Below are 21,498 nucleotides of genomic sequence, written 5' to 3'. Positions count from 1 at the left end.
AAGATGTACGTATGTATTTCTATATATCATTGTCCTGAGTTTCTCAATAACTATGGCCAGTCTTCCCATCTGCCAGTTCCAAATTTGCAGATCCAACCAATTGTGGGTTGTAAATATACAGAAGAACCAAACTGTGACTGGACCAAACATGTCCAAACCTGTTTTGTCATCCTTCACTAAACAATACAGTACAACAGCCGGTTGACAACACTCACATCGTGTTAAGTGCTGTGAGCCATACACCTGGTTGTACATGCAGAGGATACAAGTACATGCTTTGCCACTGAATTTTGGTATCCTTGGGGGAACCTAGTACTAAACTCCCGAAAACACCAAAGGATAGCTGTATTATAATTGCTTAGGAGAAAAAAAAATCAAAAGCGTGAAAAGGAAGAAAGAAAAATAGCAAAAGGAAAAAGAAGCTGTAGAAGCTTCAGAGTATGAACCATCCAAAGGCAAGTTTTTCCTTACTAAGCAGCTGCTGAGAAAAGCCCTGTGTGCAGCACCAGTCAGTAGGAAAGCTGGCCACTGGCCACTCTTTGAGGCTTCCACACGACTGTTACAGCTGAGTCAACAGCCATGGACAGACTGACAGCAGGAAAGAGTCCGTCCACAGGATTCATCAGTGAGTTCAGTTCAGACTAAGAACATTTCACTACATCGTTAATCCTGCATTTGGTTCACATGAGCCAAACGCTGATTTTATAGCCATTTATTCAATTAGTTGTAAATCCTCTTCACAGAGTTAGGACTAGGGTGAGAGAAAGGGGCGGGCAGGGGTGTGCAACAAGTGTTGGGTTAGACTCTGTCTTCGTTTAAAATTTGGATACCTTGTCAATCTAATTTTGCATTGAATTTGAATTTTTTAAATAAGTGCATTAAAACATTTTTGATTTTAAGGTTTTTTTTAATAGCACTTTAAACATCACACCCAAAAAGTTGAGAAAGAAGCAATATGGATGCTGACTTCTAGAATCTCAATCTCATATGGGGGAAGAAAGCTGTGTCCATAAGATTTGCTAAGCAGAAACTATAGGAGATCAAGGTTTTGGACTAGGCTCTTGAATTAGAATCTGATGGACCAGACTATAACTTAACATGGAGTCACTCACGCTCCCTGTCACTAAACCCAAACTACGATGTCATCTGACCTTTTCTATCAGACAGAGGAATAACCACACATCTAAACAAGACCAGCTTCTATCAGTATCAGCCCAACAATGAAGTTTTCTGCTTTAAAAAAATGTGTGTGTGTGTGGTGTGTGTGTGTGTGTGTGTGTGCGTGTGTGTGTGTGTGTGAATGTGTGTTCCTTCATGTATGTCTATATACTATGTGAATGGCTGGAGCCTACAGAGGCCAGGAGAGGGAGTTGGATCGCCTGGAACTGGAGTCACAAATGGCTGTGAGCCACCATGTGGGGGCTGGTGATAAAACCCCCATCCTCTGGAGGAGCAGCCAGGGCCCTTAAGCGCTGAGCCATCTCTGCAGCCCCAAGGTCCCCCATTTAATCCTATAAAAACAGGTCAGTTTCCCAATTGTTTCTCTCCTCCTCCCCACGTTACCAGGGAAGTAACGTTGAAATGACAGATCCGCTTTTTTACCTTAGTTTCTGGCTGCTTTGCTGTTGTTGTTTTGGTTGTTTGTTTTTCATGATGTTTATAAAACCACTTTCTTTTACTCATTCCATGGAATGCTTGTTCTATTTGATGGAATGAAGTGTTGCTGGATTCTAGGATTGTAAAGTAAAACCAAGAAATCTTTAAACTGAATTATAACTTTGTCCTTTGGCAGATTGACCAATGTTTCAAAGAGTGGTTAAAAAAATAATGATAGTGCTTTGGAACTGAAGAGGCAGGAGCGGTACCACAACAACCCTCCATGCCCTGGCTCTGCCACTTCTGGCTAGGTGGCATCAGGATGCTGTTTCAAGGACCTTCCATGATCATAGACTAGAAGAGTCAGTATTATGGATGGAAATAGTTACACTGCCAAAAGTAATCTACAGATTCACTGCAATGCTCAACAAAATTCCAACACCATTCTTCACAGAAAGAAAAAAAAGTCTTAAAAGTCATATGGAGTGCTAGAGGGATGTCTCAGTGGTTAGGAGCACTGGCTGCTCTTCCAGAGGAATGGTGTTCAATGACCAGAACCCACATGGTGGCTCACGACCATCTGTAACTCCAGTTCCAGGGGAACCCAACACCATCTTCTGACACTAGGCATGCAAGTGTTGCATATACAGGCAAAACCCCATACACATAAAAACCAAGTCATGTGGAAGCAAAGACTCCAGATCACCAGAACAACCTAGCAAAACCAATTAAGCCAAAGGTCTCACCATCTCTGATTTCTACAAATGTCTTTCTGAATATGGTTTATTTCATTTAACATAATGATTTCTATGTCCATCCGTGTTTCAAGTGTCATGAATTCATATTTTTGTGTGTCTGAAAAAAATTCCACTTTGTGTATGCACCACAGTTTCTTTGTTTATTCATCTGTTGATGGGTGTCTAGGCTAGTTGTTCATTGGCTATCAATAATAAGGCAGAAGTAAACATGGATGCACACATATCTCTGCCAGGCATTGAGTCTTTAAAGGGCAGGAATCCTTATTACCTAGTATTGTCATTCTCATTACCTAGCATAGGTAGGCAGTGAAATGAAATGAAAAAAAAAATAAGCTGAAGGCATCCATTTTAATGGACTGTAGCCCTTATTATCCTACTGCTTCCTAAAATATCTATTCATACCTTATGAAAAAACTTTGTAAATATTTAATTCTGTATGACTCCCAGTTTCTTAATAAAGAATACCTTCTACAGAGAGTTGTAAGGATTAAAGAGAAATTCAGGGACTATCTATGAATCCAAAGACATGCTCAGTACGTAGAGAGTGCAAAGACAGAAAGATAGACTAACTCGACCCCTGCCTTTATTCTGAGAGCAAAAATGTTTGTTGTCCTTCAGCTCATAAGGTTGTCCTGCTCACATCCCTGAAGCAAGCAAATAGTACATTTCTACCTTGTTTTGCATGAAAGATTCCTGACCCACTTTCAAAACAAGACTATCAAGTTTATCAAAAGCATAAGTGACTCTGGACTTTGTCCAGGGAACACAAGGCAGTCGTGGGGACTCTGTGTGGGAGACTCTCACACGAGTTTTCAACTTCATCTCATTTAACTTGGAACCAAATAGAAAATTCTTCTGTTGTCCCAGGACCCTGTGCTATTTCTAAAAGAAAAGATTGGTATAAAATTTTCTCAAATTAGACTTTACTCAGGGGGAGTGGCTCTATGCATAGAAAAATCTAGAAGAAATAAAGCTCTTACATGGTCCTCTTAGTTACACCAGAACTCATGGTTACGTTTCCAATCTCACAAATGAATATTAAAATTTCTATTTCCTGGCCTGGGAGTGTAGTTTAGAGTTAGAACACTTGCTAAGATATTCAGGGTTCTGGAGTCAATCTCCAGAACGAAAATTAATAATCATAATAATTATGTAAATAAAATAAAATGTTATCTTCTTCACAGAACTCAGATTGGAACAGAAATCTATAATAAAAAATAGATAAGCTGCCTGGGGTCTCTGTGTCCTGTTGCAGCATACCTCATTTTCTACAACCCTAAAATAAGACCCAGCTCTCTGAGCTGCTTAGAAGTTCAATTTACTTAACATAAAACAAGACTCAGATAGGAGAAATCCCTCACATAAGAGATAGATGTTTTCATAAGTACTATTGTTTCTACCACTACACTTGTTAGGAGCCCATACCAAGCAACAGGGCGAGCCGAGAGACAATGAGCACATTGACTCTTCATCTTTGGAGACAGATCTAGGGTAAAATTCAGGACCCATCAGTGCCTTGCTCTGTGACTCTGGAGATGTTAAAAAAAATCTCTAGTCTCCAATTTCTCCATCTATAAGGGCCATCTTCCTGATTAGGTCACTACAAGAACTCAGTGAGCTGAAGCTTCAGTGTGGTGTCAACCATGTAATAAGCCCTTAGTAAGAGTTTCAGAAGGTGGTTGTCAGGAAAGGACCCTGCGGTTTTAGAGTTTGTTTGGAAACACTGAGATGAGAGGTAAGGGCAAAATTTAAAGGCGTCATGTTCTGCTTGCATCCCAGGGCATCTTGATGGCAAACATGAGGTAACACATGTGGTGGCTGGTCACAGACCAAAGAGACTGATCCTCTGAATCCCTACCACTCACTCTCCAGTCTTGCTCAGCGACTAAAATTGTGCTGAGTCTTCAGCTCAGGATGTCTTGGGCATGGCTGCAGTTAACTGCACTTGTGATGGAGTGATGGACGAGAATAGTATCTATCCTTTTTTTTTTTTAATTTTCTTCAATAACAAGGCTAATATCATGCTCAGCGCAAGATGGCTCATAAATGTGTCCAAACTTATTTTATGACAGGAACACATTCACGAAAGTACAGATGACTTCCAGACAACTTAAATGACAGATGAGGAGGTGTTAATTGAAGATGTAAACTATTTTTGCCTCCTTTCCTCTTTTGATAACATTTCATTGTGAGTAGCAGCCTCTATGGAAAGATAAGAAGCTGGAGAGATGTTAGGAGTAACGGGAAGCATTCTGAGCCGTCCACTTCCAGATCTCCCATGAATACATCATTCTCACCGACAGACAAGAGGGCCATTTGAGCACGACAAATATTAAGGTACCATTGATAATTATTGACATAGTCTTTTAACGGCAATGGCCCAAAACTTGGGATTTATGCTTTAAGGCTATCGTAATTTCCTTTTCAACTTAACACTCTTCAAAGCACATGCTAATGAGGCAGATAAGACCTAGTTTACGAGCCCGAGCTTGGAGTGAATCATACCGAGTGGCCAGACAGTGCCTCTTGGGCTGCATGGCCAGTACCATTTCCCTCGTGCTAGTCACTATTCAGGACAGACTAAGGGTAGGCACCATAGGTTATGTCGAAAACAAGATGAAAATCTAACCTGCTCTACAGAACTCAGGATGTGTTCATGTTTTTCATTTTTCCCATGTATCAAATGTGAGTTCAAGAGGACACAGCCAGTGTTGACTCTCTCTCTCTCTCTCTCACACACTCTCTCTCTCTCTTTCTCTCTCTCTGTCTCTCTCTCTATCTCACACACACAAACACACACACACACACAGCTCACATATTTCTCATCAACAGTTGTGGAAAAAGGAAAATGATTCAGAAACAAAGATGTGATTTCCAACCCTTATTCCCATTTTTTTTAAGGGTTTGTAATAGAACACAAAGCACTCTTTCAATAAAGTCTATGCCTTAAAATTGCTTGTTGCAGGATCAAAACACATTTGCGAAAGCAAATCCTCTGGAATTTGACCCTAATATATATATGTGTATTATATATATATATATGTCTGTGTGTGTGTCTACGTGTGTGTGTGTGTGTGTGTGTGTGCGCGCACACGTGTGTTTTTACAAAGTTACAGAAATGGAATACCCTAGAGGCTAAGGGAAGAAAAGCTGCTGAGTTGTAATTGTGAATTAGCTAGACTCAGTCCTAAGAGGCTGGCAAGCACACGGGGTGGCGGCTTCTTGGGAAGCGCAGCCTATTAAAGTCACCTCACCATAAACACAGCCCCAAACAACACTTCAGCTCAACTTGGCAGCGAGGCAGAACATTTTCAAATAAGGCATGGAAATTTCTCTAAGCATCTTGCTAAGTTATAGATCACCCCGGTGCACAGCAGCATGGCCATTCTGTGAGGAACAAAAAAAGCACTGGCCTGTGTGTCTGGTAGGACAGCCAGCCTGCAAGCACGCTGAGCTGAGTGTACTTTCAATTCCTCCGCAATAAGACGAGATGAAGCTGGAGTTCAGGAGCATCCCGTAAAACTGCCAAAGTATGATAGGTCAGGCCACGAAGTTCCCCAGAGTTTTCTTCCAAGATTACGCTGAGGCCTCAGAAGTGAACCCTCCAAACGGCTCTAAGAGCAAACTCTCATTTGTTAGGGAAAAATAAAGCATATTTTCCTGCCTCTGCTGATGCTTCCTTCCCAAGGGCTTGTGACTGCATGGGATACATATTAGCTATAACTGAAAAACTGCAGGGAGAGTTAGGATGTGTAGCCCCACCAATATTTTTTCGAGGCTCTTCATGATCTCTAGAATGGCATGAAGTCTGTCAGTCTGCCTTCCCTGGTGCTGATCTCTGCAAGTGTAGGGGAGATGGTCCGGAACCCACAGAAGCTCAAGCCTTTGTAGCCAGTAGGGCTTGTGACTGGCAACACTCTGTGTTGGCTTTATTTTAATTTCTGTAAAATTACTAATTGGTTACATTACCTTCAAGATGGTTGGGAAGGTCAGCGATAATGGCAGTACCTGTGCTTGGCAGGCATCATTCAGTGCTGCTAGCTGTATGTCACAGACCCCAACTACCATGTGACTATGGCACAGGGTTCCCTTTCCACCTCCCTCTGGGAATTAGAATATGTTCTGTCACTAAAGTTCCCTTAGACCCAAATCATCCTCTAGCATCCATTTGATTTGAACTCTGCTGAATCCTCTTTCTTCGCTAGGTCCTTCCCCCTAATCTACAAGTAAGCTCTGGTCTCCACTTCCCAAACAAAACACAACAACTGAATCTCTTTTCTAATATTCAAATCTTTGTGCTTAGAATTTTTCACCAAACAGGGGTAGGTTTGATTTAATATGGTCTGTTTGTGCCCTCAGCATCCCTCAGCATCTTGGCCCCCTGTTGTTATCATCTGATCCAGTCTTCCTAGGTGAAGATGACTTCTTGTCATCTGTGACCAAGCGTTTGGCTATTATTTGTATGCTTGGAGACTCTGCAGCCACTGTCTGTTCCAGACTGCAAATGACTTTCAAATTCTCTTTTTTCCACCCTTGGGTTCTGCAACTTATTGAAGAGAAATAAATCAGTTACTGGGAGAGCTATTATTAGTTGGGCACTCGTCCATTGACAACTTGCATTGTTTATTCAGTGCTATATTAGACAGTATTAGAAGATAGATTAATAGCTCCAAGTCTCCTAATAATTCAAATGAAAATTGAAAAATCTTCTGAGACCTTATTTTTGGATGCAAAGGGTGTTTGACTCCCCATTTCCATCCTCTGTAGAAGAAGAGCAGGTCATTCCTTTATTGACACACATCAAATACATCACCTTTTGTGTTCGGCTGACATTACAATTTAATACCAATCTTCCAATCACATCAGTTATAAGCATATCATGTAACCTCAAATCTCTGACAGTGGAGGGTTTAAACAAGAATGGATGCTGCTAGAATGCTGCTGCTCCCTTTGATGTGAAGGCTGAGTATCCTTCCATCTCCCTCCCCCTCATATGGTTTCTTCAGCATGTTAGAGTAATGAGTTTAGTACCATAACCAAGTTAGAGTAAAGACACTGGCTATATAATACACATGCTCCAGTTTTTTTTTTAATTAAATTCTGAATCTTGGGCAATTGTTCTCTGCTAACTCCTTTACAGTTCCTTAAAGTAGTTATTGTCCAAAGAACTTAAGTCTTCTCTGATGAGCATGTGACTGAATGGAAGGAGGTAAACAAAAAATAAAATTAAAAAAAGATGAGGTCTGATAGGAGAGAAGCTGGATAAGAAAATCAAAAAAGGAACAGTAATTTAAAGTTTATTCCAGCCACAATGCAGGATCTGACTTTGGGGTAGCATCACATGGTGCACTTCTGAGTTCATTCCCAAGATATTCTGTTGTGCTTTTCTCTGCTGTTTTAAAGATCTGTGCAATCTCTCACACTAGGGGGTCATCTGGGTGTTCATAGCAGTGAACAAGTGGATAAAAGAACTTTAGAAATGCTAAGGCAGCAGACCACTGTGATCTTAGAATATCAAGATAAAGGTTGTCATTGCTGTTAATATTTGGATGATAAATATTAGTTGTAAGCGCAACCTTAGGTGGTTGAAGTGGTAATCTGTAGGAAAATGAATTGTCAAAAAGAATATACCACATTGATATGGGCTGTCATTGGGTCCCATAATAGTGGCTTGTCAATGAAACATATCATCCCCAGTTGGACTTGTAGAATTGTGCTGGAGGATCTCAGGACAAATCACCAAGTTCCTTATTAGTCTGTTTCAGCATCATAGTCTGTGCTTTTCTCCCGGTTCCTCATTATCTCGATGAGTACTCAAAGGTTGGGCCAAAACTCCCTATTATCCTGACGGCGAGGAAGGATTTGTCTCTTCTCACACTGGCTCTGCCAGACCCAGGTATAGAGGAGGCAGATGTTGCGAAAAATTCCCTGCAGGCTAACCGCAGCGGAGTGAGTATAGATCATAACATCAAACACCTGCTAGAGATCCCCACTTGGATCTTTCCCGAGCAGCTTAGAAGATATGGTGTTCTCTCCTATCCTAAATATGAAATTCCTCTTGAATTTATTCCCAATCTTAGTACCACCTTCCCAAACTAGAAATCTGAGGGTCACTTTCCTCGACTCGTTCCTGGCATCCGAGGACTCATCCAGCACTGACAATTAAATCCACTTTGTAGTATTTTACTCATTCATTCCCTTGCACACACAGTTCTCCTGCTCCCTGTATTACCTCATGGATTACTGAACAGTCCTCAGCTAGTGTCCCTGTTTTAAGGTCCCCCTACACGGAGTAGCCTTATAGCTACTGAACGAACAGGTCCAGCAGTGGAGTAACCAATCTCTATTGGAAAGGTCATATAAATAGTTCTTCTAGTAAGATCTGGCATCTCATTATTCCCACTCAAATATAGCCCTCTGGAGAGCTTAGTGGTGTTGGGAGCTGACTGAGTCCCTGCAAACAAGTCCCCTTCTGCTCTACTTAAATAGCCATTTTTGTTACTTGTGATGATAGTCTGTGATTATACACAGTTCCTTCTAATCTCTCCCATAAATTATAGATACTTGTTTAGTCCCATTGGTCTATGACTGCTGCCAAGGACAGGACCTGTGTCTATGAATTCCACACACATGTACCCTATGTAATGCGCCCTCCATTTACTAACAAAGCTCCCAATGGGCACTCCAAAGCTTGCTGATAGGATAAATATTCTTTTTTTTTTAAAGATTTATTTATTTATTATGTATACATGTATGACTGCAGGCCAGAAGAGGGCACAGATCTCATTACTGATGGTTGTGAGCCACCATGTGGTTGCTGGGAATTGAACTCAGGACCTCTGGAAGAGTACTGGAAGAGCAGTCAGTGCTCTTATCCTCTGAGCCATCTCTCCAGCCCGGATAAATATTCTTTAACAGCTCTTTCCTATAGAACATAGGATTCATTCATTACTCTCTGGCTCTCTGGCATTAACACTGCTTGATTATTTTATTATCTCATTCTTAGCCTCAGAATCCGCCAAGGACATAAAACAGGGAAACCAGGCATTCCAGCAGATTTTACTGACCGCACACTCTATCCTCTGGTTTCCCCAGCTGCCACATCCCTGCATAAGAACTCCCTCTCTGGAGCAGAAGAATATCCATCTCTGCTTCTCCCCATCAAAATGGGCACTACTGACACCTCACACATGAATTCCTTAGAAACACTATTTCCAACAGCTTGTACAAAGCCTAATCATCTTTGGCCAAAAGCAACTTCTCAGCGTCAGCAGGAGTGCTCTCCAGCCCTTACTGTGCTTGTTTATGATGGCGGAGGGTCAAGGCACTTAGGAGCCTTGATGGGGAATAGCCCTAGAGCTATTTGTCCACTGGCATGTCACAGACCAGGCATGGCTGAGATAAGCTGGATGCTGCTTCACCATGACATCTGTAAATTACAATGTGAGCTTCTAAACTCTTTGAATTCCTCAAGTAGGAAGGACTACTAAGCACAGCCTCTTTCACTACGAGGAAAAATGTTGAGCGTTTTTATTTTTCTGTCTACTCTCAAAAGGACATTAGATTAGGTGCAGAGTATTTGCTAATGCCATCTACTCTCCATCAAGCCTCTGATAGATGAAAGGGTGGAGACATCAATAGGAGACACTAAGAAGATTTCACAGGGTGGAACGTGGAGAGCTTTGTAAAGGGAGGGAAGGGAAATGCCTCGTTCATCTGAGATGGTGGTGGAATGTTTTATGAGCAACTGGGCTTTAAAACATCTTACAGCATTTGCATTAGTCAGCTTTGCGGTACTATAATAAAATGCCAGAAGCAACTAGCTTTACATATAAAAAAAGAATCACGCAGCTTGCGGTTTCTGAAGCTTCAAGACCAAGATTAGGTAGCCCCATTCATGTCATCTCTTGATAGCAACATATCATGGTGGGAGGGCACAGAAGAGCAAAACTGTCACATCTGGAACTGACACAGTAAGAGAAAGGACAGGCAGGGTCCTACAGTCCCTTCCAAGGACATATCCCCAGCACCTAAGGACTTCCTGTAGCTGGAGTTTTCTCCAGTCCTGCCCAGCACCACGGACCCTGCAACCACTTATAAAATAATCACTCAGAAACTTACATTAATTAAACTGCTGGGCCATTAGCTCAGGCCTACTATTGACTAGCTCTTACACTTAACTCAGTCCATTTCTGTTAATCTATATGTCACCATGTGTTCCGTGGCTTTACCTGTTGCCTTTACATGTTGCTCCCTGAACGGCAGGCTGGCGTCTCCCCCAGCTTCCACCTCCCAGCCTCTCTTCTCTGTTTGTCCTGTCAATCCTATACTTCCTGCCTGGCTACTGGCCAATCAGTGTTTTATCAATCAATCATAGCAACATATATTCGCAACATACAGGACATCCCACAGCAACTTCCCATGTTTCAACACTCACTCGCCCAATGCTGTACACTAGGGACCAAGCCTTTATAACATACAGACCCTTGAGTTGGTATAATTAAATAATTGTGGGATAATCTTTTTGTACACTGTGAAGATGTATTGCTACGATTGATTTAATAAAAAGCTGAATGTCCAATAGCTAGGCAGGAGAAGTTAGGTGGGACTTCCAGGCAGAGAGAGGAACTGAGGGTGAGAATCTGGAGCTGCAAGAGATGTCAGTGCGACACGGAGGAAGCTGGATGTACATTATGAAGGAGAGGTAAAAAGCCATGCGGCAGAATGTAAATTAATAGAAACAGGTTAATTTAAATTATAAGAGCTAGTTGGGAACAAGCCTAAGCTAAAGGCCACGCTTTCATAATTAATAAGAAGTCTCTGTGTCATTATTGGGGAGCTGGTGGTCCCAAAGAAAGTCCAACAAGAAAGTCCAACTACATTAAATAATTAATTTAAATTAAATTAAATAAATAATGTAGCCTGGCAGCATTTAAAATAGGCAAGAGTAGAAGAGACTAGAAAGGCAGCTGCAGAGAACAGCGCAATCAGAGCCAGAGACAAGAGACTAAGGCTGTGTAAGAGTGTACTAGGTAAGAATCAACTGGAGAGGAAGGCAGAAATATAATTTGAAGCACATCATGAATGCTGTGAATGCTGAGACTGTGAATGCTGAGATAGGAAGTTTGGGGACAGGTGACAATCATTAATGGGTTTCTAATGTGTAGCATGAATCTTAAAGAACTTATTAATAAAGTCAAATCTGGGGCCAGTTATTGGGGTGAACACTGGAAGATCAGAGAATCAGAATAAGCCACAGCTACCTCACCTCACCAGTTCCTCAGCTGGTCTTGTTTCCTCGGACTGGAAGCCTTTGAGTCCTCATCCAGAATGAATCTCAGCTGAACTGTGCTGCTAGAAGCCTGAAAGCTTAACCAGCCAAATGCTTAACCAGCCAAATACTTCTAGTTTCTGGTCCTCACGCCTTATATACCTTTCTGCTTTCTACCACCACTCCCTGGGATTAAAGGCTCACTTTCTGGGATTAAAGGCGTGTGTCACCATGCCTGGCCATTTCCAATGTGGTCTTGAACTCATAGAGATCCAGAGGGATTTCTACCTCTGGAGTGCTAGGATTAAAGGTGTGAGTGCCACCATTTTCTAGCCTTTGTATCTAGTGACTGTTCTGTCTCTGACCCCAGATAAGTTTATTAGGGTGCACAATATTTTGGGGAACACAATATCACCACACTAATGAGATGGTGTCTCTTCTTTGCTGACCCGAAGGGGCTATGGAATGGCAGTCATCCCTATGCCCAGTTCTCAGCCACAGATGTGTGTCAGTCTGTCAATCAATCAGTCTGTCAGTCAGCCAGTCAGTTTATCTAACAATGTGAAATCTGGGTCTGTTGCTGGTCACATAAATCAGAATCCTCTGGAGTAGGAGCTGGACATGACTACTTTAAAGGAAATGTTCAGGTGCTGTCCAACCAGTGTTGATAACGAATGTCCAGGTGAAATGGGCTGGGGAGGCATTTGGGACAGGATTTTCAGACACACTAAGTTTCTTGCCCTTAAATAACTTGTTTGTATATCACTAGCAATGTGTTCTTCAGTATGCAACAGTACTACATCTTCTAGTTGATAGTCAAAGACGTCAAGACTCCAGATCATAGTGAATGCATCTTTGGGATATATTTGATTGGGTACGCATATGAAAAAAAAGTGAGGAAGAGTATTAGAAAAATTGGCAGGTGTGAAAATCAGGGTTAATCATCTGGAATGCCCAGGAAGAGTTCATTACCTGCCGGCTCTACGTATTGAAATGTCCCAACCTCTATTAGCAGAGCTGGATCTCACTCCAATTCTTGAAAATCAAGTTTGTTATATAAGATAGAAATAGGACCAGGCTTCAGGTGACCTAATAAAAGATACACTCATGTTTAAGGATAAGGACTTATGAATCAGGACTTTAGGGTTGGAGAGGTGGCACAGAGGTTAAGAGCAATGGCTGCTCTTCTGGAGCACCTGGGTTTGATTCCCAGCACCCCATGGTGGCTCACAACCACCTGTAACTCCAGTGCTAGGGGATCTGCTTCCCTCTTCTGATCATAAGATCTGCATCCACAGGATACAATGATATACATGCAGACAAAATATCCATGCACATACAATTAAAATAAATAAATCCTGTTAAAAAACAAAACCAGGACCTCTTCCTTCTCTCTCTACCTTCTTCTGTTTTTGTTGAGATGCATACTCTTGGACCTTGTTCTATAGCTCAGGCCAGCTTTGAACTTTCAGTCTCCAAGTTCCTGAGTGCTGAGATAAACCATCACACTCAGAAAGAGCCAAAACTTTGTTGAATATTATATCCCAACACACAATTTACAAAACATGGTCATTGTAGATTAAGAAACTTGAGGATGGCAAAGCAAACATAAAGTCCCAAGACAGCATTCTGTGACCTTGGCTGACTTCTGTAATTAAGAGAAGGAAAACATCCTAAAAATTCCCAGACATCTCTGGGGGAGAGGTCCAGGATCCAGAGAACAGCTCCCAGTCAACACTCTAATCTGAGGGGAGGAACTCAGCCTGGACGTTGGCCTAGAGGGAGGTGTTGGCCTAGAGGGAGGCTGACCATATTGAGAATGTCTATCCCATAAGCCAGGCAGGCAGGCAGAAGCTGTCCAGGCTAAATCTCAAAAGGAGTACTCAGGAAGGGCATCTCCTAAGTAGGCTGGCAGATAGGAAGGTCGAGGGTAGAAGGCTACTTGAAGCCAAGGAGTGAATATCAGCACACTGGGAGTCTTGTGGAGATACTAACATCACCAGCACCAAGAACCAGTTAAGACTGAGGCCCCAGCTCTGTGAGACAGACACATGGAGAACAGCCTGAGGTGGGAAGAAGAGTAAGGGGCAGAGAGCAAATGATGAGTTGTAAAGAAAAAGAAGATGTGAGCTGCCGAAAAAGATGACAAACTAAGTGTGAGATGCAGTCTCATTTCTTTACACACACGTATCTTCCAGACACACACACGCATTTGATGGAGCTCACAGGGCTTTAACACAGAACGATGATAAGAAGGCTCGCCCTCTCGCTGTAATGAAAAGCAAATGGCAAAGTGACAAGCAGAAGAAAGTTACAGCGTCCTTCACGCCTTTCACATCCCAGAAGCTGCATTGGAAGGCTGAATTAGAAGAATGAATGTTTATATATAATGCGTGTCGTGTTGCTGAGAAACAAGTCTTGTAATAGTGTGAGAATCAGGTTATGTGTATCACACGGTGGTCATTATGTGTTAGTGTGTCAGTGTGAATAATCTTCACAAAAATCTTAAAAGGCGGGTATTTTTATTATTCCTGTTTTCTTTGTCATTTTATTGCATGTGTGGGTGTTTTGCCTGCACAGATGTCTGTGCACCACATGTGTTCAGTTCCCATAGAAGCCAGAAGAGGGCATCAGATCTCCTGGAATTGCAGTTATAGAGGGTTGTAAGCTGCCATGTGGGTTCTAGGAATTGAACCCAGGGACTCTGGAAAAGCAGCCAGTGCTCTTAAGCCACCAAGTCAACTCTCCAGCCCCTTTATATCTCTTTTGAGGTCTAGAGAGAAAAAATAATGAACACTACTATGCAGGATAGTTTTATGTCAACTGGACACAAGCTGAAGTCACCTGAGGGGAGGGAACCTCAACTAAGAAAATGCCTACATAAGATCAGGCTTCAGGCAAGCCTGTACGGCATTTTCTTAATTAATTATTAATAAGTGAGGGCCTAGCCCATTGTAGGTAGTGCCATCCCTGGGCTTGTGGTCCTGGGTTCTATAAGAAAGCAGGCCAAGCAAGCCATGATGAGCAAACCAGTAAGCAGCACCCTCCATGGTCTCCACATTGGCTCCTGACTCCAGGCTCCTGCCCCGCTTGAGTTCCTGTCCTGACTTCCTCCAATGATGAACTATGATCTCGAAGTGTAAGCCAAATAAACCTTTTCTTCCCCACCTTGTTTTTGGTCATGGTGTTTCATGGCAGCAATCGAACCCCTCACTAAGACAACTGCCCTTGAAGGAACAGTGCCTGGTTCTAACACGAGCTTGGTTTCTAACACCCTGTTCAAGCTGCTTCTCATGATGAGGAACTGACTTGGAAGGTGAAGGAAAGACAGCAGAAGGTGAAAAAAGGCACAAGGGTGCTTTCCTGGCCAGATGCTGGATTAATTCATTCAACTACTTATTGAGTCCCAATTATGCGCCAAGATTTTTCCTACATGCTGAAGACTGCATGCAGGTCTTACAAACTGGAGAGACTATATCTTTATATGACATAAAATGTCATTCTCTGTGGGCGTGATAGGCCCCAAACATTACATTTAGGGATCTGCATTCTTCCACATGTTAAACATCCGACTGTATCTCTGACGAAGTGTTACCAACACTTCGAGGCTTGGAAGCCAGGGCTCACTGTTCACCAGCTATGCAGAGGAAAGGAATGGTATTGAGCAGATGAGACAGGGTCCTGTCCCAGGGTTGCCAGGGACCCTGTTCCCAACTATGAGTGTTAGCCTGTCTGGATTACAGTGTGAAAAGCAGATAGCCTGCATTGGACACCCTTTGCAGTCCAGCTCTTACACCATATGCAGAGCCTGAACAGGACCCAAACTGCTCAGGCCTAGAACACACAGTCATGCTCAAACTGGCAGCCGCAACACCAGAGACACTCCAAAGAGCTGCATCTGATGCAAATTTCTGCAGTCAGTGTCTTTTTGAGAGGCACCTAAGGAGCATTCTAGATTGTTCTGACTCTATCCAGCAGGGGTTTGGGTGAGTGGAGCTTCTGCTGGGAAAGCTGTACTAAAATGGTCAATAGGGGTAACACTAATGGGGACCAATGGGATCCAGGCAGGACCAATGGGGACATGATCTTCTTTGACAACTTGGTGATGTCTGGGTGGGATGCTACATCGGCCTTCCAAGGTCAGCACAGTGAAGGAAAAAAATGGGCCTTCCATAAAGGCCCATTGGGATCCTTGCCAGACTTTGGGTCCAGCTGGGCCTCAAGAAGAATCAGGCAGGATTTATCACTATTAATAATAACTGGCACGTGACTGTGTGCAGAACTGAAACTCACATGGCCAATGAGGAGGAGTATCCTTAAAAGACAAGGAAAGAGTCTGGGTGTAGGAAAGAGATGAGAGAGAGAGAGAGAGAGAGAGAGAGAGAGAGAGAGAGAGAGAGAGAGAGAGAGGCATGCATGTCATTGAGGTATTAGTACACTCTACCGTGTCCCCTACCCTGACCCTGGTTATGCTTTCTCAGCTTCCATATTGTCATTCACTCTGAGGTACAAAAGCCACCCATCTGTTTCTTAAATTTCTCCCTCCTTGGACACTATCAAGGAAACACGAAGTAGATCTTCCTTATAAATACTTTGAATGTCCTTTTTACTTTCTCCTAGCCGGAGTCATTCCCACATCTACCTTCTCTGCTGAAGTTAAAAGAACAGTACCTGTGTTGAGTTTTGTCCTTCCTCCCAGTGCTCAGCCTGTGGCTTCTTAGAGAGTGAAGGTTAAGACACCCAGCCAAAACCAAGACCGCTAAAGCCCACTCATTTACTAGTCTGAACTGTGGGGCCAACTGTCTGTTCTCCAAGAAGCCTCAGCCAAAGGGCTTCTGCCTTTATGGATATCAGGAGGAAAGTGGGGAACAGTCTCAATTTTAGCTGAGGATTGTTGCTTAAATGGGATCCAGAATTCCCTGCGTGAGGGATGAATAAAGGTAATTTTGTTAAAGATAAATGAATGAAGTTTTTACAGTATAAAATGGGTCTCTTATTTCCTAAGATTGAATTCAAACCTAAGATTTCAGAGCAAGTTTCAATTTGAGTTTGACATAATGTCACCTATGTCGACAAGGTAGGAAAAAAAATATATGTACATATATATACATATACATGACCATGAATCAGGTAATAAGAAGTGCATAGAGATCTAACACTCAGATAAACCAAGAAATGGGCCTCACATAGTTTTGCAGGGGCTGTGTGGCTTCGGGGTGCTCATCAACTATTCCAAGACCTGACTTTCTTTTAGGAAATTCTAATTTACAGACTGATTTCTGGAATTAACCCTTCACTGGACATTGGCATTGTTCTCTCCACTATAGGTTAACTTACTGACCAAGGACATATAAGAAGTGCCATTTGTGTTGCAAGGACTTGTGGGTAAAAGTCTGTGACAGTCACAGCTTTCTTGGTGGATGCAGCACACAGAGGCGTCTGGAATCTCTTTCAAAGAGTTTCTGCAATAAAGTGGAGGCTTTCAAACAGCCTCCCAAATTTTAGCCTGGGACCATTTTATTACTTTAATTTCCCAAACTAGAGTAAGGGGAATTCTCGGGGCTCACTCCTTACAGGCAAGTGCAGCAGCCGGCACACATCTGCCTTGTTGCCCCAGTGTCTACAGTGGGCAGTTATGTCCACGTTCCAGCCTTTGAAACTTTGATGGAAGCCTAACTTGCCTGCTCTACCCTGGAGTCATCAGAACAGGATGAATTAATGTCATCCAGCCAAGCCAGTGGTCCTAGCCTCCAGCCAGGAAGCAGTGGCCACATGAAAGAAAGTGGAAGAGCCGCAGTGCCTTTATTACATGATTAAAGTGTAATCACCTTTCCCTATAGGCATCTTCCCGTTTTCCCTGGAGGGGGCTGTTTAACAGCTACATTGGTACAGAGATGCCAGCTCAGTGCAGCGCTTCCTGCCAGCTGGGGAGGGTCTTGTGCTCAGCAGGCAGCGGCATGCTCACCCGGGATTCTGGATGGGAGGCAGTTTTGATCTGACGGAGGCCATAGAGAGCACTTCAGGACTCAGACTCCTGGATGTGAGAAAGACATCCATTTCTTTTTTTTCCCCTAGGGCCACAGCAGCCTGACACAAGTGAGCTTAGAACACAATATTCTGGGAGCTGTTCACTCTCAGGTCAATGTGAGTGGTTCAGTTTGATCCTGGTCTTACTTGGGACCAACAGCATAGGCATAGGTATATAGGTGCACGTGTGTGTGTGTGTGTGTGTGTGTGTGTGTGTGTGTGTGTGTGTGTGTGTGTGTATACACGGTGGTAGTCAGGGATTCCCAAAGTATGGCTCCCAGATCAGTAGAAGCAGCAGTGGTCCTAGTATCTTGGAACTTGTGAGAAATTCTCAGACCTCAATCCAGACCACTGAATCAGACTCTCAGGAAGGGAAAGGAAATGGTTGGAACATGCCCGCCAGGTCATCCTGATGCCTCCTTAAAGAAACTTTGAGAAGCCTTGCAAACCAGAGAACAATGTTCCCAAAGCCACTGCCCCAACATAGGCAGCGCCATCTTTCCAACACAGCCAGAGCAGAGAACAGAACGGGAATGATAAACTTAAAGTCTTCCCTAAAGCCACCAGCAGGGCAGGGAGCCTTTCAACAAGATGATCTTTCTCATGTATGCCTAGGTAAACTGCACTCAGGACCTGGCAAGTGTTGGAGACAAAGATAATTACTGACTTAGCACCTTCTGGTTTCTTCCCCTAGCGGGACAGATCAGTGCTGGTCACTCAGTCAATCACGTGACTCTCTGAAGGCTCAAATTCTCATGCCAGTGCTATTATCAGCCACCTGTGTGGGTCAGGGAAGCTCATGTCGGCCAGGTTCCCAAAGACTCGCGGATGGGCAGGGAGCGCTGTGGTGACCTAAACTAAGCGAGGGTCCTGTTCCGGGGAGCCAGGCTGGATGACTTGAACTTGAGGACAACTGAGTTGGGAGGAAGGTCAGCTGGCATCCTTTCTGGCGGCATGTCTTTTAAAGGAGTCTACCCCAAGCCCAAATAAATGGTCTAGCTTCAAAATGATGGCGACAGGAGCAGAGAAAGGGGAAGAGGGACATCAGTGCTGGCTATTGAAATGTTTTTACTGTAAACAACAGTTAAGAAGACTCATCAGACTTCTTGTCATTTAAATTTTGTCCCAGGAACCCAAGCAGTGCAGAGTACTGAGACTATGGCCAACTGGCCCCAGCCCAGTGGCTTCAGATACTCTGTGTTGGAGTTTAACTCGAGTGTCCAGTGCTGAATTAGACACGGGATGGTAACGGATGAATCAGAGGCAAAACTGCTGTGGGAGTGGACCTAAACGGGAGGTCTTAGACCTGAGGACCCTCACAGCAGCGTGGAAACATTTCTGCAAAGCTTCCTGAGAACGATTCCAATCGCATGGAGTTTCTCAGCTCAGGCACGTGCCCGCTGAAGACCAGCCAGGCTATCGGCCTGCAGGGGGCACAAGGCTAGTGGTGACAGTCATTAGCATAACTACCCCCCCACACACACACACACACTTTGTTTCTTTCAATAGGGTATACTGCGGGTAGGAGTGCATGCTCAGAGCCAGGTACACAGCCCCGTTCCTTCCTCATGGTTTTCCTGGCTGCTCCTTGGCTGCAGGAGTGGTTGGAAGGAGCCTTCATGACTCACAGTTTTCCTCCCAAAGGGAACTAACTCCAAGATAACTTTACTTCCGGGGGGCGCGGGGGGGGGGGAGCGCAAGCCATAAAGAAAGTTCACCTCGGGCACCTTTCCCAGGAGCCCCCTTACCTTCCTCATTTAGAATCCAAGGCAGAAATGCAAACACCGAGTCAAAGCCACAAGTGCCCTCTTCAAAGGCACAGGAGCCAGCGGGCAGGTCCAGGGCACTGGCAAGCTGTAAGGCTGTAGGCACAAAGGGACTTTCAGTTTGGGTTTCTGCCTGGCAGCATTGCACCAGCCCTGGGGACTACCTGGTGAAAGTTGGGGAGGCGTGCGGGAAGGAGGGAGAGAAGGATGCATATCCTCTCTCAACACTCCAGGGACCCTCCTCTGTGCAACTCCATGCCCACCCTCATCCCAAGCTTGACCAGGGCAGGGAGCTTAGTGGCTGCGAATGATCCAGAAGAGCCGTTGGATGACTGAGCCAACACTTGGAGCCCCACCCTGCCAGCCCCTGAGTAGAAGAGAGTTTCCAGGACGCCCTCAGGGGGGGTCTCCCTGTCAGTTCTTACCTTGCACTACCAGCAGGATTCCCCCTAGCAGCATAGTTGCACACTTCAGGCAGGAAGCCCCTGAGAGGACTGCTGGCTCACTAGGACCCGCTGCTCCGAGGGAAGGGGGAGAGAGAGAGAGAGAGGCAGGGAGCTGGGGACCCGCGGGAGATGCCACAGGCTGAGCAGCTAGCTGCTCAACTTCGTAGGGCCCGCGGAGCCGCAAGCCAAGACGCCTGTGTGCAGAGCGCGCTGCGCAGGGCTGCAGCACTCGGCCACTTGTAGCCCAGCTGGGCGCGGGACGACCGCCGCGGGGCTGGACAGGGAGGAGACAACTGCACACTTGGGAAGGGCTAGCCACCACTGCGCGGGGAGAGGAGAGGTCAGCACTCGGTGCGTCCAGAATTTTAAAGCTGGGGACCAGACCTCTTGCACACACTTGGAAGGGGCCGTCCCTCTGCTGGGTTGCCACCAGAGGCTCCTGCCCCGCCCATTCGCGGTGGGAAACAGCTTATTTCAGGGGACAGCCTTCCCCCACCGCATCTAGCTTGTCAATCTCTCGGGACTGATCCTAATTTTAACCACTTTCCCTCGGATTGGAAAGGGATGGAATTCTGCTAGGGCTTTCTAGAGGAAATTTTGGATGTGGTGGGGGTGGGGAGTGGGATAAGCTTCAATTTTCAGAAGGTTCAGAATTAATGACCCAGTGTTGTTAACCCTGGAATAGCACCCCCCCATTTTTAGCCAGAGGAATGTCTGGCATGCTTGGTGCTCAGCATTCCCTGGTCCAGTGAAATGGGGGGGCATTCCTCTTCTCCAAACGGCCATCATAGTGTAGGGTTGAGGGGGGGGTCACTTCCTTGAGATCTATTTATTACAAGTTTGAGCCTGAACAAGTCTCCAACAATGTCCTCACCCTTAGTTTTTACTGTTACTTAATCTTCTTTGTAAATTTGTGCGGCAATTCTGTGACTGGAGTGGGGTTTTTTGTTGGTTTGTTTTTGTTTTTTATCCCTCGAAGAGGTCCATGCTTGCGTCCCTGATCCAGTACTTCTGGAATGGGACTCATGATTCTGAACGTTTCTAATCAATTTCCAGCTGTGGCTGGCCTGGAACCACCAAGGGCCACTGGTCTAAAACATTCCTGTTCATCTGTCAAAGCTCTGCTCAGTTTGACCTCTCAAGGCTGTTTTCCCTGTCTTCCACCAGCCGCTGTCTCCTCGAGTCTGGATGTCCTCTCTCCCTGACCCTTGACACTAGAGTACCAAAGCTCTTCCCTTAGTCTCCTGCGTCCCTTTCTTTAGTGCTGTACTCAGCCCCACTGACTTAAATGTCACCATTGTTTGACGACTCTCAAACTTATTCTGGCCCCAGCAGCTCAGCGTGGCGGGCTCCTGTCTCACCGTCACCTCCGTTTCCAGTTGGATGCTTGTGAGTTGTCTAGTACTTAACAGGTCACAAAGACAACGGCTCATATTCTCTAACTTCCTCTTCCACATCTCAGTTGACGTTTTCCACTTGCTGGGGACAGGAAAACTTCAGAATCAAGAGTCACGCCTGACTGTTCTCCTCCTCCCAAGACAATGCCAAATCTTGCCTATTCAGAACAGAGACCACACCAGCTGCTGACCTGCTTCATAGTCAGGCCCTGATTGATCCATGATGGCATTTTTATC

The 21,498-nt window shown here is 44.5% G+C and overlaps 1 protein-coding gene and 1 pseudogene across 1 annotated transcript in view; both read right to left on the bottom strand.

Moving 5' to 3' along the window:
• Positions 1–20,195, bottom strand: part of Mamdc2 (MAM domain containing 2) — a 157,246-nt gene extending 137,051 nt beyond the window's left edge. The window contains exons 1-2 of the mRNA XM_052713629.1: positions 19,844–20,195; positions 19,401–19,514 (exon numbers count right to left, since the gene is read on the bottom strand). Coding sequence (XP_052569589.1) covers positions 19,401–19,514; positions 19,844–19,877 — 148 coding nt within the window. The 5' untranslated portion in view covers positions 19,878–20,195. The remainder of the gene's footprint in view (positions 1–19,400; positions 19,515–19,843) is intronic.
• LOC128094993 (ubiquitin-conjugating enzyme E2 D3-like) lies at positions 7,692–8,125 on the bottom strand (annotated as a pseudogene).
• Positions 20,196–21,498: the final 1,303 nt, after the last annotated feature.

This window comes from Peromyscus californicus, unplaced genomic scaffold, assembly GCF_007827085.1.
Source record: "Peromyscus californicus insignis strain IS unplaced genomic scaffold, ASM782708v3 Scaffold_4__1_contigs__length_199733344, whole genome shotgun sequence".
Classification (NCBI taxonomy): Eukaryota; Metazoa; Chordata; class Mammalia; order Rodentia; family Cricetidae; genus Peromyscus; species Peromyscus californicus.
Note: the sequence above shows the minus strand (reverse complement) of the source record. Positions and strands in the feature narration are given on the sequence as shown.